Consider the following 18,240-nt stretch of genomic DNA (forward strand, 5'->3'; position numbering starts at 1 on the left):
GGCAGCAGACGACGTCAGAGAGCCTCCCACCACCACCCTCCCGCTCTTCGACACATTTTCCTCACGCCCACACAACACCCACACGCCCACGCCTGACACTCACACACCCCTCAGGTACTCCTATATCTACTGGCATGATTACAAGGCCGAAACAATGCATATAATACTTACTTTTCCCGACTAACTCCTTGAGAGCCATTTTGACAGATGTGTTGGCGAAGTCCTCTGAGTGGCGGTAGGTGGCGTCCAATCGATAGCGGATGGCGCCCCGCTTGAATAACAGACAATACACTGCTGAGGAGAGCTTGGACACAGGAATTCTTTGACTCCCATTTACAACAGGCTGATAAGGAGGGATGGGATTGCTTAAAGTATATAGAGTGTGTCTATTTATTTCAGAAAATGCTATGAGCGAGAGACTTTCGGTCATTTATTAATAATTGTTTATGTGACCCAAGAGAATGAGAAAATTGACCTCATAATGAATATAGCTTTATTCAGATCTATATTCGAAGAAGGAAACTCCAGACTAAGAATGAAGACAACAATGATATGCAAATTACTGTCTACTGGATGTATAGAGAGACAAAAAAAAAAAAAAAAACGTGTTTCTGCTAGGTGGCACCGCAAGCATGAATGGATGGCTGGGTGACCACGAGGGATCGAGGGATATAATGAAGGTCCCAGCTGTGGCGCGAGATACTTTCTTTCACCCCATTTCTTCACCCCTACTTTTCCTCTAGCTAGTTCACTCTTGTCTTCTTCACCCCCACTATTAAAAAAAAAAAAAAAAAAAAAAAAAAAAAGCGCGAGATAAGTAAGCCAGACTGGGTGAGCTGGGATGATTCACAGCCAGGATGAGAAATAAGTGGACCTAATGGGTCCTTTGAGGTGTCTCCATGCAGGGCTGGACGGCGGGCGTGCCAACCACCTCTGACCTTTGTTGGCCACCGCCCGTCCACGGCCGGCTGGGATCCGTTGATAACACAGGAAAAATAATGACAATATTTGAAAGGAAGAACAAAATCTATAAAATCGAAATGAAAAAAAAAAAAATTGAATTAGACCACATCTCTTTCAAACAATTGCAACAAGAAAAATGGAAAGAATGCAGACAATTGAAGACCTGCAAGTTATAGATGATATCCAACAGATCATCTAATGACGGTGGAATTATGAACGCAAAATACAAAACTGTTACGTCAAGCATGAGTGATGATAATTCTGATACCTAACAACCTACCCTTGGGTCACGAAAGTCATCTGAATGCAATATATTTTGATACTGTTTTTTTCGCATCCCTCCACTATGCCTGTCAATCGTCATCCTTAATATTTCAGAGGTGTCTCATTGATTAGCACTAATGGACACTGGAAAAACTACTCTTGATATCTCGGACCAAGTGTTGAGTTAGCCTTCAAAGGACCATTCATAATAAATACTACACACATACTGTAGACACCTCTGCCGTAAGGAATCTGCATGCAATTTACACAAAATTATACAACATCCATCCCTGCCCTTTTGTTTCGTGGCCTTAATCATGATTTAAAGATAACATTACTCAAAGAGCATATCTACCCAGACAACAAAGCAAAATTATATGGACAAAATTCAGTAAAGGATACACCCCACCACACGCACAGCCAACTACTCGTACCTTCCTCGAGGACGGCGCGCGAGGGACTGATGAGATTCGCCTCGTCAGGCAGACGGCTGTGTCCCTGGCTCTCGGCAGCTGCTGCATCAAATTGCCTAATGTACCCAACAAAAGAACTAAGAGTTGGTCATCTTATGGAGTGGTACAACGAGGAACAAACTAATGAAGGTGTGATGAAAACCACAGTATTCACAAAAATTACAGGTATAGATATAGCGCAGGTTGCGATTGGGTTTGCTATAAGATGTCATAGAAAATTAAGATGAAATATGTTTCTAGATCAGCTACTATACTTGAAAATGAAAATTGTGTAATAATGTTGTAATCTAAACACTTTCAATCTCCACAGGTAATCTACAGTATACTCATTCAGTAATAGGAAGAAAACATCAGAATTCCCGAAGGCAACTGCACCACCCCAGGCACCTCTGCAGGCATCAAAGAGCTGCCGCTTGAATTCTGCATGCAACAGGGAGTTTGCTAATCTCCCCACATATTTATCCTGTCACTTCTTTATATGACCGTGTCGTCACCTTGTGTGATATCCACTACCTACAGCCGTAACAGATGAGTGCATGGAATCTACTCCATAAGATATCCTTGGTGATTAAACATATCAATTAATTATATTTTTATTTTTTATGTAAGAAGGGAAAGCTGGTCAAGGGCAACATAAGACGAGAAAAGAGGCCTACGTAGTTACTAGTCCCCTTAATGGCAGGTCCGAGAAAGTTAGCCAAAAGAAAGGAATAAATGTCGTGAAACCTCCCTCTTAAATGAAGTCAAGGCATTTGAAGTTGGAAACACAGAAGCAGGTAGGGAGTTTCAGGGTTTACCAGAGAAAGGTATGAATGATTGAGAGTACTGAGGCAGCTTGGCCTTAACCGATCATAGCTACCATGAAAAAAAAAAGACAGATGTCACTTTTATTAGAAATACAGGTAGAAAAATTGCTTCAAGTAGGGAGCCGACTGTACGTACAAGTTGATGACTAACAGCAAGGTCTTTACATTTATGCAGAAATATCAATCAGTCATTAATTATCCATCTATATTATGTCTATACCTATCTATATTTGCATCTAATGTGTACTTATCTCTTTATCTGTCTGTCTGTGTATCTTCCTATCTTCACAAACTTGGTATTCATATTAAGCTTCCCTGGACCTGTGCGTGAGTGTGTTCATCCTCCAACACATTTAATAGGTAAATGGTAAATGCAATGGTTACATCTATAGGAGAATGTGACACCACTAAAACTAGCAGCATTGAGATCAGCACAAAAGAATCCAAGGGGCATTTAGATACTTGGGAGGAATACCAACGTCCAACAAATCCATAATATCGAATGGCATGCTAAGAAAATCGAATAGGTACGTTATTATGCCCTATTTGATTTTCTTAGAATGCCATCCGCTGGAATAAAAGATTTACGTCTCATCTACTCCCCTCCTTAGACAGCCTCATCCTCACCGTCGGAATATATTCCATCTCTTGTTATCTTCTACCGTTATTTTCATGCTACCTGCTTTTGTGATCTTGCTAACTGCGTGTCTCCCCTCCTGCGCCTCCGCTGCACTAGGCTTTCTTCCCCTCACCTCTACTCTGTCCAACTCTCCAGTGCAAGTTAACCACAGGCTGATGTGTATCATAGGCGATCCCTTCTTCCTCTTCTCCTACCCACACCCCTCCCTGTCCCTCCTCCCCTCCTCGATTGTTCTCATACCTCCTTAACCCCCATTCTCTCTCTCTCTCTCTCTCTCTCTCTCTCTCTCTCTCTCTCTCTCTCTCTCTCTCATAGTTGTCAGTTAAAAGCTAAACACCAATTATACATACAGTTTTGTGACTGGTCTCTAATTCCCACACACTGTAGGCACACACACACACACGGTAGTTAACTTGATGGGTGTGTAGAAAGTGTCACACCACATCACCACACCAGACTACGCCACACCACTATCATCACCAGTATATAGCACCACCAGAAACCACCACACGCAAACACAAGAGACCATCACACCACACAACCTGGACTCGACACCACAATCACACACAAACACCAAACATCACCATAGCACAGTGCCAACAGACACCATGGGCACCACCACATCACAGCACCACCATCACCACCATAGTACCACCACACACCACCACCACAACACACAACCACTAGACACTATAACATTCCACAACACCAACACACCACACTACACCAACACCGTCACCACCACTCACCATACCATACCATACAACGCCATAAGTTCATAACACACCACACCGAGGTGTCTTTGGCGTCCCGGCCTGGCCAGCGCCGGTGAGCAGTGAGCACCCGCTTAGGTCCCGCAGCTAGCCCAGTCACCATCCTGCCATAGCCTAGGTTGAAGTTTCCTCTCCTATTTAGGGCAAATTCGAGGATTTTGCAGGTGTTTGCAGGTGATTCAAATGGTCGCTGTGTTGGAGTAGGTGGATAAGGTTGAAGTGGAAGGGAGATGAGGAGTCTGAAAGAGAAGGAAGAGGAGATGGACCTGCTGAGAAATGGTGCAAAAAAACTTCGGCTTTATATCATAAGTTTTTCTTTCTATTCGGAGGCGGGGGGTTGCATCGTTTTGGTTTCTAACTTAATGAAAGAAATGAAAACCAAGGTACAATCCGTAATAAGATCTTGTTTAGTTTTTTCTTTTTTTTCCCTCGTTAAAATAACATTTTTGCCATTTTATTATCTTGATTATTTTTTACTAATTAGCACGCCCTGGATTGTTTTTTATGTTTATTTATATAAGACTTAAAAAATATGAGAAACATGAGTCAAGTGATATCATTCAATAACATCTAGTCTAACTATTCGTATTTTCGAATATTAAGTTTTTGCATTGCCAAAACACAAAACATATATACATAAATTCTTTATACGACGAGGATTTTTTTTTCTTGTTTGACTGGGAAGCAAAAAAAAAAAAAAAAAAAAAAAAAAATTCCAGAAATGTAATATAACGTTGTCTGGCTGTGATATCCTTCTGGACATTATAATGAGTTTGTGGCTCCGTTAGTGAGATATACAGGCGGTTTGTTGGATTTCGCTTTGTAAACAGTGGACTCGATAATGTTACTTTATATTGGCTGTTAGTTAAAGTATTTGTTGTGTCATAAAATGTAGTGCATTCCAGTCTGGGCGTTTTCTTCCACACAGAGGCCACAGAGAGGCACATCACCGGTGCTTTCATCCGAGGTCAGTGTATCAATATCTATCTATACTTCCTTGTGTTTTCAGAAGCAAATTGAGAATTAATCCATAAATAGATAAATAATTCTCCAAATGTCTTTAAATAAGACAATGGTTATATCCCATTCAAACTGCCCACCATAATGGCAGACCAACACGTGTCCTACTCCCCCTTCCCCGAAGTCAACTCGTCAATATTTCCTTAAGTTTTCAGTTTTTCACGGAAATTCCGAGCTGTTTTCCATCTGAAATACATAATTTGTAGGTAGTAGAAGAAAGAAATAGGGAATGATAATGAGAAAGTGTAGTAGTAGTGGTGGAAGTAATAGTAGAAATGACAGTAGTAATAGCAACAGCAGCAGCAGCACTATTATACTTACTATTGATGTGTGTGTGTGTGTGTGTGTGTGTGTGTGATTCACTTATGGTTTGGTAGTCACCAAGCCAGCCGCTAACCTAGAGGGCTCAGAGCTAATAATGACCTATCTTTGTGTTTCACTGTTTGATCTGCTGCAGTCTCTGACGAGACAGCGTTACCCTACGGAACGAGCTCAGAGCTCATTATTTCCGATCTTCGGATAGGCCTGAGACCAGGCACCATACACCGGGACAACAAGGTTACAACTCCTCGATTTACATCCCATACCTACTTACTGCTAGGTGAACAGGGGCTACACGTGAAAGGAGACACACCCAAATATCTCCACCCGGCCGGGGAATCGAACCTCGGTCCTCTGGCTTGTGAAGCCAGCGCTCTAACCACTGAGCTACCGGGCGTGTACTACTGCTGCTGCTGTTGCTGCTGCTACTGCTACTGCTACTGCTACTACTACTACTACCAGTCTACCAGTATTACTACTACAATTACTACTGCTACTGCTGCTGCTACGATTAGCTACTACTACTACTACTACTACTATTACTACAATTACTACTAATAATAATAGTATTACTGCTACTACTACTACTACTACTACTAGTAATGATAATAATAATAATATTAGTAATAATCCATGTATGAGTGAGTATTATGTTGAGAAAGAGAGAGAGAGAGAGAGAGAGAGAGAGAGAGAGAGAGAGAGAGAGAGAGAGAGAGAGAGAGAGAGAGAGAGAGAGAGACTTAGGGGTAAGATGGGATTAGATGGAGGTGATAGGGATGGGGTATGAGAAATATAGAAACAATAGGAGAGTGGGAATGGGGAGACAGACATGAAGTGGGGTTAAGAAAGGGAGAGTGGCTTAATATAGGTCACACATTCTGGCCAATGATATTTACCTATTAGAATTCCTTGAGTTGACATATCAGTCTAAGTAAAAGTAAGGTTAGAAAAGCTGCTTCATCTAGTTGGAAGTTGTCTGTGCACAGTTGTTTGGCATCTCATTATGTGTCAGAAATGTGTGTGTTTCATAAGAACATAGGGAGCCTTTAAGAGGACAACTAGTTTAGACAGGGCATTATTTTAGCATTTACTGAAGTTGAGGGCATTGTTTAATGTGAGGAATACTTCTGCCAAACAGGAGGCAGTGGCATAGTGGATAAGGTGGTGAGCGTGGGATCCGGCAGACGTCCACGCGTAGGTTCGAATCCCACCATGTACAGCCTTAAAACACTTTGCCATTTGTTGAGTGGTTTAAAGTTACCTACATGTCACCATGATACCCAGGTTCTAGGTGGTTACACTCAAGATGAGCTTGGGCGGTGATATGGGCCCTAATACGGGTACCACTATAAATAAAATTGCCTGCGCCACTAATGGGCGGAAGCTGAATAGCGCTTCCCATACACTCTTCAAGTGTGCCTACAAGCGCTATAGGTCTTACCGTAATAAAAAAAAAAAAAAAAAAAAAAAAAGTGCAAACACAAATAAGTTTTAAGCATTCTTTTTTATTATTGTTTGTTGAGTTAGTATAGTTGCTTTTAGATACATAGATTCAACATAAGTCTTTTGGAGTTTTCACATAAACCCATATCAAAATTAAGATGGAGATGTAGAAATGAATTATAAAGAACTAAGTGAAGTATAGTACTCTATTAATATTAAAAATATATCTAACTAAAAATAAGATAAGACTGATCATACTTTGGTTTTGAAAACAAGTACATGTGTCTTGTTGTTATCCAAAACTGTTTCCCTAAAATGAATAAGATAAGTTATACAAGAGCATACACAGCAATAGATCAATTTCAGAATGGTGACTATGAAGTACTGAGGTTATCATAATGGTCCTTAATGAGTTCAATCAAGTAATCATTACCTAATGACTGATTACAAAGCTATCAGACATATAGCTCAGTCCCATACAGTAACTGTCACACCATCATTAATATCACTACAGTTGTATATGCAGACCCAAGAGGACCAATATCACTTATGGTGAGAAAATAAATATCATGATTGACCAGTCAACAAGAAGAATGTGAAGGACATTTGTCTTTTATTCTGATGGGAAAATTTCTTAACCTATTTGAAACCAAGTCCAACAAAACAGCAAAACATCCCACACGTCAAGATAATACAGCATAGTGAGAGGTTATGTTACTGTGGAGCTGAGGAGACCAAGTGAGGTGATAAACAAAAGGTAGGATGCACTAATCTCAATTGATATGGCAATGAAATAGAAGATCAGAACACTAAAGTATTCAGAGGATAATGAAATTCATAAAATGAGATTACATTTTGAAGAACCTCAACAGTAAAGACTTCAAAAAGAGGTTCATAATTGTAAAGTTTGGAAAGTTATGTGATTAACGCTCATTCATGTGAACAAGTAGGTGCAATTCAGAATTGTGAATATGACAATCAAACGTTATGTATCATGAACGTGTATTTTCATTTGGACCCAAACTGGTACAGTGCATGTGTGAAAATGTGCAATATGTGTATTACATGACTGTATAATGAGATGCATGATAAAAGCAAACTGTGGGGTGTTGAAGGAGCACAGTGTGATGTACTTTCACTACACTAAGGAAGATAGAGGGATGCTCTATTCTTCTTGCACTAGACCCATCAACATATAAAGCTTTAAAATCATTTCATGATCAACATTTTATACATAAATGTTAATATCAAGTTAACCAGTAACTGGAGATGATGATTATGCAGTATAGAAATATCAACAAGAATTCATTTTCAATGCTATTTTGCATTATGTTATATTAAAGCCAGTTTCATGAATTCCAAAGCAAACAACAATCAATAAAAATATAAAACATTTATCTTTAGCATCATCACTAGAATAACTCAAAATCTGATAATCAGAGAGAAGTGATGATAACTAATGATTTCTAAATATGAGGTTGCTTTCTAAAATTTAAATGTTATGAATATGATTAATAAGACCCATTTTGTTGTGATCTGTCCAGTATCGAATCTGATTCTTTCATCCTATCAAATGAGATATGTATAGATTACAGGTGCATGGTGTGCTACACATATATGGTCTTCAAACCTTTTTAATCATAATTCATATATATATATATATATATATATATATATATATATATATATAGAGAGAGAGAGAGAGAGAGAGAGAGAGAGAGAGAGAGAGAGAGAGAGAGAGAGAGAGAGAGAGAGAGAGAGAGAGAGAGAGAGAGAGAGAGAGAGAGAGAGATTTTGACTGTGACTGCAAAACCTGGAAGAAACACATAAACCATAGGACCTTGTAAGGGTGTTAAAGAAAATTAAGACTACAATGACTTGAACCTGAATTGATTACACATCATTCAAGGTCTGGAGTTACATTACATTACCTTAAAACAATTATCACAATTATAAAGGCCTGCTTGTCACTAAGCAGACTGGGCAGTGATAAAAAGATCACTCACAGGAAGACAGTTCAGAAATCAGCACCATGATTATGAGTAACATGTTCAGCTGACAAGTTTTAGTGCTTGTGAAACATTTACAATCATTAAAATTCAGCTTGAACCCATTACTAAGAGTACAATACCATCAAGCAAGACCACCCTCAAGCAGGATTACCATGTGCAGTACAAAGATGATTTGCCTTCAAAATCTTTGAGAATTACAACAAAAACAACTCTGTCATCTCAACAGATATGATTATTCATACTGCCCATGAGAGGATCTAACAATGCCTGCAGATTAAAGCATGTTTACTGTCAGTCACAACTCAGTCACTGGTTTTTCAACTGCTCCTAAAACAGAACCAACACCATCACCACTGAGAAATTAAAACATAAGTATCAGTTAGGCCTAATGTCTTGTGTCATCTTTAGGACTATAATCATATAATATAATCTTTGTAATTATAAAACAGGAACGTACCTGACTATAAAAGGCTGAATAACTAACTTGTTATTTATGTATTTTATGCATTCTTGAGTTCCCGGACCATTTCACTGCAAGTTTCCTTTGTCTTTTAGAAGGAAACCCAAGACAACTTGGAATAAAAGTGGTCCACCAGAAGCTCTGAAATGAGATCAGTGCAAGCCACTGACCACACAACCTCACAGGCTGAAATTTGGTAGATAAGACTAGTACATGTAAGTACTTTCTATGGAGCATTTCAAAATAACTATGATGATAACTTAACTCAAAGGAAATTCAACTGTACCTAATAAAATGCTGAAAACAAAGAACTTACACAAATTTCTTTCTCTGGATATATAACCCAAATACTGTCACCATAAGTTCTTAATTCACCCTCAGGGATTGAAAAGGATTCAAACATTTCACTTGACTCTTCAGGGTTTTCATTTTTCATCACTCCTTGTTCAAGAACAACAACTTTCATCAAGTCAAATCCTGTGATTTTGGCATGGACCATTGGGGCACATCCAAGAGTGAGATGAGCGCGACTTCCTCTGCCACTCATAGGATGGAACCGAGATTTGTCCAGCTGAGACTTCCCAGTTCTTAAGGTGCTATGGCAAGAGCCTTTCCTCAAGTTTGTATCATCTAAGCTGACTTGACCATCTCTAACAGGCTGTTGACCTGATGATGCACTTGTGGTGTCTTCAGACTCTACCTCATGATCATCCATGCCCCATAATTCCAGTGCCTCTTCTCCTAACCTTAGCCTGACTCCATATGTCCGTGGTGTTAAGACAAAGCCAATGACATGGAGGGGGAAGATTTTGCCAAGAGAGTCTTTGACAACCTTCTTTGCCATGTACTCCTTGGCATTCTTTGCCTTGCCCTTCCTGGTGACACAGGCAGTAGCATGAAGAACTTTGTAGTCTCCAGGTCCCTCATTTCTTTTGTAGTACATGAGCATGTCTGGAAGAAATGTTGGCATTGAAAGCAAAAATAAGTTTGAGGTTATCAATAGTTTCCTTAAAGTTTCCAGAAATTTAGTCAGTAAAGAAGAAACAGTAAGGGAAAGTTTTACACTAATCAGGACCAATAAAAACAAACAATAACTAACACTTATGTACATATTGTTGCCTTTTTACTAATATTCAAGTTGCTCAATGCATGTCTTTTTTATTACATAATCTTATTTCCCTACTTTGTACATTTCAATGTCTTAGAATTTCATGGCCATATATTAAAAAATAATATCTTTTACTCTCATCATAAGACTTCAGGTGCATTTCTTCCACAGAACTTTGGATGCTTCATAATATTTCATTCATTGCATACATCAATATTATACAATCTAATTCATTATTTGAACAGGGAAGGAGCAAAATGATTGGTAACTCCCTGCTCTATATTTTCACTCCCTACAAATGTATGGGGCTGAAAACTGAAATGGAGACACCCATAGGTTTACTGCTTAAGTATGTATACATATGTGGGCAGTGAATATTCATGGTGTGCATGTGTATTGTATGTATGAAAATACCTTCAACTGATGAGAGCTTGGAAAATTCACAAAAGTCTTCAAAAAATTCTTGCACCTGCAGTGATTTCTTCAGCCAATCCTGTGCCATGGTGAGAATTTGACTAGAGTCCTCCTCATTCAGGAACCACCAATAATACAGTGGTAATGCTGGTTCATACTTCTTCAGCTGTAGACCAGATACATGTTATTAAAGAAGACATGTACAGTCGCTCACAAAAGTATCGGTGCAAAATTCGTCGAAACATTGTGGAACATGGGGAAAAGCTAACCGAAACTTCACTGTCCGTCTTGTCATATGTTTGTAGACCTGATGCTCGCAGTTGTCCCTCCACACTCTCTCTCTCTCTCTCTCTCTCTCTTTCCGACCTTTAATTCCGCCTTTCTTTTCTTTCCGCCCTTTACTACAGATGATGAAAAATCTTACTTAGTTAATACTGTAAGTCTCACTCCCGACGTTTCAAAACAACAGTCCGCCAGTTCGATTCTTCCAAACCAACAACATACAGGCATACCAACCCTCCCCAGAAAACCTTATCAAATACGTCCATAGTTATCGGACCCCTATGCACCGATAGTTTTGTGAGCGATTGTACATAGCCTAGTTATTTGATAAAGCAGCTATTCATTTGCAACATAACGCTTGAGTACACATCATCAAGTTTTCCTCCTCCGTTAGCAAAATGGTGATGTTTAAGAAATGTCTGACTTTGTTACTTATGAAACAAATACTTAGCTTTATAAATACACATAGCTACATGAAGAAAAACTTAAGGATATGGAACTACCAACTTTGAAGGATAGACAGAAAAGAGATCTATAAATGATGTGTAAATTAGTAAACTGTATGAAAAAGATAGATAGACAAGACCTGGTATCACTGATGGAGGATGGAGATGGAAGAACAAGGTAATGAAAAATCAGTGTTTAAGGGACATTAAAAAGCTTAGTTTTCCAGATAGGATGGTGGACATCTGGAAACAGACTGAGTGAAGGGATTGTAGCTGCAGAAAGTGTGCACAAATTCAAGGAAAAGTTGGATAAAAGTAGATATGGGGACATATCACTATGAACCCCACTTGAACCATGTATTATACATTTAAGTAAATACACACACACACACACACACACACACACACACACACACACACACATACAAAGGACAGACAAGGAAGACCTGGTGCTGGTCACAAAAGAAGCTGGAAGGACAAGAGGACATATAAAGAAGATTAGGATGAGGCAGTGTGTGAAGGATATTGGAAAATACAGTTTTCCACATAGAGCGGTGGAAAAGTGGAATGCATTGAGTGACAAAGTTGTTACAGCACATAATGTCCATAACTTTAAAGAAAATTAGGATAACTGGAGACATGGAGACAGGACACTACAAGCCCTGCTTGAATCCTGTACAACACACCTAGGTAAATACACACACATGCTAATCTCCCTCACTCACCCTCTGATCTAATGCCTCTTTGGGAACACCATGAGAGTTTTTTTTAGCTAGCAATTTCGTGTTCTTTGCCCAGGGTGTCTGAGGCTCTAGAATGAGAGGCGTGTAGTGATGCTCTTTGCTCAGCTTCAGGTAGTACTTGTAGTTCCATGCTTGAATGTTTGTGTTGTCAATAATAATCACAGGAACACCACTGACAGCAGCCTTCTTTGCATTCTTCTGACAGAACTCATGAGCAAACTTCAGCTTATCTGCATTAAACTTGTATCTGTGAGGGTAAGAGAAATAAATGTTTGCAGCTCCACACATGTTTATCATATACGTGTCCAAAAGTAAGACACAAATATATTACAAATGTTCTAATCAGCAGAGAGAGAAAGGACTTCTCTCAGACAGTATACATATAGCTATATACACTATTTAATTATATCTAACAAAATAACTCACTCTCCATCCTCCATGAAATACTGGTCTGCTGAGCATATCATCCCATCCTTGTACATTTTCTTTAGCTGCCTACTGATGAATGACTTCCCTGATCCTGGGAGGCCTTTCAAGATAACAATAACCTGAAAATATCAATAACAAGAAATAAGTTTTATACATTCATTTGCAACTCTTATACAGACACCTTATCCAGATGACCTTTATAGGTATCTTGAAAATTGGAATATGGAATCTGGTTCTTGTATTAACTATATAGGTGCTTAATACTATAAAACAAGTAGGAAAAAAATTGCAATAAATCTATCTAATTTTTTTTTCTTTTTTATTGTTCAAACCAGTAAGATTTTTTTATCTGTGTTCAGAATATTCAATGAGAGGATGTCAAGTTACATTGTTTGACAAATACACTTTTATCAATATGAATACTGGTAGAATTATCTAATCAAAAGTAGGAACATTAATGTTGATTCCCTGGGGGGCTGGCACTTGTCTGTGGCTTTCTGATTCCAAGGCAATGATCATGGAGACACCACGGACATAAAATTTTACGTCACAAACTATTTCATCGCTAAACGTAATCTTTTCTAATCAAATGACCATCATAACCACTAAACATATCTATCTCTCCACTTTGGTCAAATTCATATCTTCCGCAAGGCTTTTAAAACTAAATATAACCAAACACTATAATAACCTTGCCATCCCTGAATTCCCTTCCCCTGTCAGGTCCTGAAACTGAGCACTTTTGATATCTTTAATTTGGAGGCACCTTAAGAAATTTGTTCTAATTCACCTTTGACAGATGACCTTACTGCAGAAATATTTGGTCAAGTTGCACATTTTCTAAATAATTCTAAATACATGTATACTGAACAGCGTGCCACAGCATCTAATTATCTCTGAACTATCGCACTACAACAATTCAACTAATGACCATTTGGTTATTTTCAGATGAAATGAAAGAATAAATAAGGAGAAAAGTTACTCACTTTGCTCTTTTGGACATACTCAATAGTCTTCATATCTTGCATGATTGGAAAATCAAGATAATTCCCTTTTGGAGGTGAAGGAAGGGCCTCTTCATCTTTCATGGCTGGTGGTGGTGAGGCTGAGGCACTTCTGTCACTGGGTTCTGGTGGAGGCTCGGGCTGGGGCTCATCCTGTGGCAGAACTGGCGGGGTAGGGGCGACATCCTGTGCGTCTGGGGACTCTTCTGATGCTACTAATGGTGTGAGAGAAGGCCGACCAGCCTCCTGTCTTTGCCCCACACTAACCACCTCTGGGGTTTCCTTGCACTTAGCACAGCACTGCCCCATTGTATCGGATGTAGTGGTGTGTTGCTAATCAGTATCCTCAATGTATCCAGTCCTACAGTCTGATCACACCCTGGAGGAGGCTCTCCTGTCACCTGCTTGTGATACCACCGTGTTTCTCTTATCTCTGCTTGACAGCTCTGCCTGAAGTAACTAGCTACTTCATTTATCTTTCACATATCAGGAAATCCTTCTCAATAGCCTCCTGTTTCTATTCTAACGTTACTTTTTCGCGTTGTACTAGAAAACGTTTCCTGTTCTCCACGTATGAGAGAGAGAGAGAGAGAGTGAAAGATTTGCTGCTCATCAACTATATAAATTTAAAGTTTGAAACAATTCTGATTAACCACACTTCATTGCAAGAATGTAATTCGCATTGTTATCTTGTAGGCTGATTCTAAATGCGTTTTATTTGAGGTACTGAGAGCATTCTCATTCCTTAGAGTAAGATTACAAGTAACCTCTGGCAACTTTGTTTGTTTACGTTTTGCAATACGTATATCATACCCATTTTCTTATTATCTTGTGAATTTTCATTAAATATTTTACTGTGTGTGTGTATTTACCTAATTGTATTTACCTAATTGTAACATACGGGAAAAGAGCTATGCTCGTGTTGTCCCGTCTCCATATCTATTAATGTCCAGCTTTTTCTTAAAATCATGAATATTCCTTGCGTTGACCACTTCCACGTCTAAACTATTCCATGCTTCCACCCTTCTATGAGGGAAGCTATATTTTTTCACATCTCTCCTATAAGTGGCCATTTTTAGTTTTTTCCCATGCCCTCTCGACATTCTTCCATTCCACATACACAGATCTTCCCTATCCATTTTTCCATGCCAATCATCACTCTGTATATTGCTATCAGGTCTCCCCTTTCTCTTCTGTTTTCCAGGGTTGGAAGTTGCATTCTTTTCAGTCTGTCTTCATAAGTCAAATCTCTTAAGTCAGGCACCATTTTCGTTGCAGCCCTCTGTACTTTCTCTAGTTTCCTTATGTGTTTCTTTAAGTTCGGAGCCCACTGTATTGTTGCATATTCAAGCCTCGGTCTTATCATTGCAGTAATTATTTTCTTCATCATTTCTTCATCTAAATATACGAACGCCACTCTTATGTTCCTCAATAAGTTCAATACTTCTCCAATTATTTTGTTTATATGTCTCTCTGGCGATAGGTCATTGGTAATTGTCACCCCAAGGTCTTTTTCTTCATGACTGGTTTTATGTCTTCATTTCCTATCTTGTACATACTCCTGATTCTTCTTTCACTCTTGCCAAACTCTATTTTCTTGCATTTTGTCGTGTTGAACTCCATTTGCCATGTACAGCTCCATTTCCATATTCTGTCCAAGTCTTCCTGGAGTAGTTCGCAATCTTTGTCACATCTCACTTTTCTTAACAATTTTGCATCGTCTGCAAATAGGCTCACATAACTGGACACCCCATCCACCATGTCATTTATGTAGACCGCAAACATTACTGGTGCCAACACTGATCCCTGTGGAACTCCACTCTCCACCAAGCCCCATTCTGATGGTCTGTCCTTAATTATTGTTCTCATTTCTCTTCCTACCAAAAGTCTTCCATCCATTTTAGTAAACTGCCATGCACTCCTCCTACCATTTCAAGTTTCCAGATCAGTCTCCGGTGTGGTACCTTATCAAAGGCCTTTTTTAAATCCAGATATATTCCATCAGCCCAACCATCTCTTTCCTGTATTACATCTATCACCCTCGAATAGTAACATATCAGGTTTGTCGTGCATGAACGCCCTTTTCTAAAACCAAATTGACACTCACAAAGTATGTCATTTTCTCCAAGAAGTCTGTCCATCTATTCTTCACCACCCTCTCACACATCTTAGCTACCACACTTGTAAGTGACACTGGTCTATAGTTCAATGGGTCTCTCTTGTTACCTGATTTATAGATTGGGACAATGTTAGCTCTTTTCCAGTCTTGGGGCACTACACCTTCCCTTAATGAGGCATCAATTACTTCACAAACTTTTTCTGCCAGTTGCTCCCTGCATTCTCTTAAAATCCATCCTGATACCCCATCAGGTCCCACAGCTTTTCTCACTTCTAAACTCCCCATCATATTCTTGATCTCCTCCACAGTTACTTGAAACTCCTTCATAATCCCTTTCTGTTCCATTACCAGTGGTTTGTCAAAAGCAGTCTCCTTTGTGAATACCTTCCGAAAGCATCCATTCATAGCCTCTGCCATTTCCTGGGATCTTCACTGCATACTCCATTTACTTCTAAACTTTCAATACTTTCTCTATTTTTGATGTTGTTGTTCACATGTCTGTAAAAAGCCTTGGTTGGTCTTTACATTTATCAATTATATCCTTTTCTTGTTTCTTTCTTTCTTCTCTTCTAATCAACACATATTCATTTCTTGCTCTTTTGTAACTTTCCCACTGCTTAATCCGTCTTTTCCTTCTCCACCTCTTCCATGCATCCTCTTTTCTTGTTCTAGCCTTTTCACATCTATCGTTAAACCAGTCCTGCTTTCCAACTTCTCTATGTTGTCTTATTGGTACAAATTTTTCTCACCTTCTTTGTATATTTTTATAAATTCCTTCCACTTTTCATTTGCTCCTTAGCACTCTTGAATTTCATCCAATTTGTCTCTTGAAAGAATTTCTTTAGGTTTCCAAAATCTGTCTTGGCATAATTCCATCTTCCCACTTTATATTCTTCATTTCTTCTAGATTTCTCTTCGTCTATCACCTTGAACTCCAAAACTGCATGATCACTCTTTGCTAAAGGGCACTCCACCCTCATCTCCTCAATGACCATTGGCTCTGTACTAAAGACCAAGTCCAGTCTTGACGATGCTCCCTCTCCTCCAAACCTAGTATCTTCTTTGACCCACTGAGTTAACACATTTTCCATTGCCAGTGTCAATAGTGTATTTCCCCATGTTGTCTCTGATCCTTCCATTGACCAGTCCTCCCAACACACCTCTTTACAATTAAAATCTCCCATCATTATAGTTCGTTCACAGCCACCCAACATTTCTTCCAGACATGTTCCTGTATCACTTATCATTTCTTCATATTCCTGTACTGACCATGCATTTGTCTTAGGTGGTACGTACACCACTATGTAGTGCCTCTTTTTTCCTTCATTAGTTTCTGCTCTGATCTTTAGCACTTCTGCCTTTCCCATACCTTTTTTCACTTGATCCACCTTTATATCTTTTTTAACCAGCAACATCACTCCTCCTCCCATCTTACCTACTCTATTTCTTTTCCAAACATTATATTTCCTTCTCCAACCATCATCAGGTCTTCTCCTCTCTCAGTTTTGTTTCAGTAAGACCCACAATATCTGGGTTCTTGTCCCTCAAGTAATCGTTGAGTTCTAAAATCCCCGATATCACTCCATTTATGTTGGAATACATTACATTTCGCTCATATGTAAGTTTCTTTAGTCCTTTCTTGCTGTACTTTTCTGGGTTATGAACCACTTCCTCAGTCTCATATCCAAGATTCTCCAGAAAAACTCTTTCTTCTCCTCTTCTGTCCTCTCTTCATTTTTTTCAAAGCCTCCTTTCTCAACTCATTTAACATTTCTCTTTCCTTTTCACCGAGATCTCTTCTCAACCAAATCTTCCTTGTTGTTTCCTGCTGGGCTAGCCTCCATGACTTCTCCACCAATTCATCTACATCCTTTTGTGACTTAAGTTTGATTCTTATTGGCCTCATACCTTCTCTTGTGAACTTTCCAATTCTATGGAAGTCCTCTATTTCTTGTACTAGGTCTTTTCCTCCTCCTGCACCACATTAATGATATTATTTATCACCTTTTTTATGTTTTTCTCTCTCCCTATTTTACTCGGTGTCTTATCCTCCTCCACACCAAATATCACCACACATCTCTTTTTGTCTACAGTTTCCCTCACCAATGTCTCATTTGACTTAATAACCTTCTCTCTCTCTCTCTCTCTCTCTCTCTCTCTCTCTCTCTCTCTCTCTCTCGTTATATATATATATATATATATATATATATATATATATATATATATATATATATATATATATATATATATATATATATACATACATAGACTTTCCTCTCTATCTAATGATTTTGAATAAAGGGATATTCTTATATTTTCCTACTTCAAATACGTTTTCAACTTGCAGGCAGCTGAGTTGCCTCCGCGGTGCCCAAGCTCACAGAGGACTAACTTATTACGACAGTCGTATGTAATCACGCGGGGACGCCACAGAACGCCTGACATCCGATCTTTCTAAGATTTCCGATTGGGGCAGAGAAAATCTAGTAGTTTTCAATGCCTCAAAAACTCAATTCCTCC

At 39.0% G+C, this 18,240-nt stretch overlaps 2 protein-coding genes across 3 annotated transcripts in view; both read right to left on the reverse strand.

The window, feature by feature from the left end:
* The window catches only part of LOC123512963 (protein ROP-like), a 35,019-nt gene extending 33,256 nt beyond the window's left edge, over positions 1 to 1,763 (reverse strand). Inside the window, exons 1-2 of one of the 2 annotated variants that reach the window (XM_045269705.1) lie at positions 1,662 to 1,763; positions 172 to 271 (exon numbers count right to left, since the gene is read on the reverse strand). In XM_045269705.1, the coding sequence (XP_045125640.1) occupies positions 172 to 271; positions 1,662 to 1,748 (187 nt within the window). In that variant the 5' untranslated portion in view covers positions 1,749 to 1,763. Of the gene's footprint in view, positions 1 to 171; positions 344 to 1,661 lie in introns of both variants that reach the window. The other variant, XM_045269706.1, reaches the window with a different exon arrangement.
* Positions 1,764 to 6,749: 4,986 nt separating this feature from the next.
* Positions 6,750 to 14,221, reverse strand: LOC123513153 (2',3'-cyclic-nucleotide 3'-phosphodiesterase-like). Its single transcript, XM_045270067.1, has 5 exons — positions 13,584 to 14,221; positions 12,595 to 12,716; positions 12,151 to 12,415; positions 10,698 to 10,863; positions 6,750 to 10,126 (listed from the first exon to the last, which is right to left on the reverse strand). The coding sequence occupies exons 1-5, from the start codon at positions 13,908 to 13,910 to the stop codon at positions 9,462 to 9,464; spliced, it is 1,545 nt and encodes a 514-aa protein (XP_045126002.1). The 5' UTR covers positions 13,911 to 14,221; the 3' UTR covers positions 6,750 to 9,461.
* Between the last annotated feature and the right edge of the window lie 4,019 nt (positions 14,222 to 18,240).

This window comes from Portunus trituberculatus, chromosome 35 (genome assembly GCF_017591435.1).
Source record: "Portunus trituberculatus isolate SZX2019 chromosome 35, ASM1759143v1, whole genome shotgun sequence".
Taxonomy (NCBI): Eukaryota; Metazoa; Arthropoda; class Malacostraca; order Decapoda; family Portunidae; genus Portunus; species Portunus trituberculatus.

Coding starts and splice junctions, on each gene's coding strand:
- LOC123513153 (XM_045270067.1), bottom strand. CDS start 13,910: ATGGGGCAGTGCTGTGCTAAGTGCAAGGAAACCCCAGAGGTGGTTAGT. Junction 12,416..12,594: donor TATTTCATGGAGGATGGAGA/GTGAGTTATTTT, acceptor TTACCCTCACAG/ATACAAGTTTAATGCAGATA. Junction 10,127..10,697: donor CAAGCTCTCATCAGTTGAAG/GTATTTTCATAC, acceptor CATTTCTTCCAG/ACATGCTCATGTACTACAAA.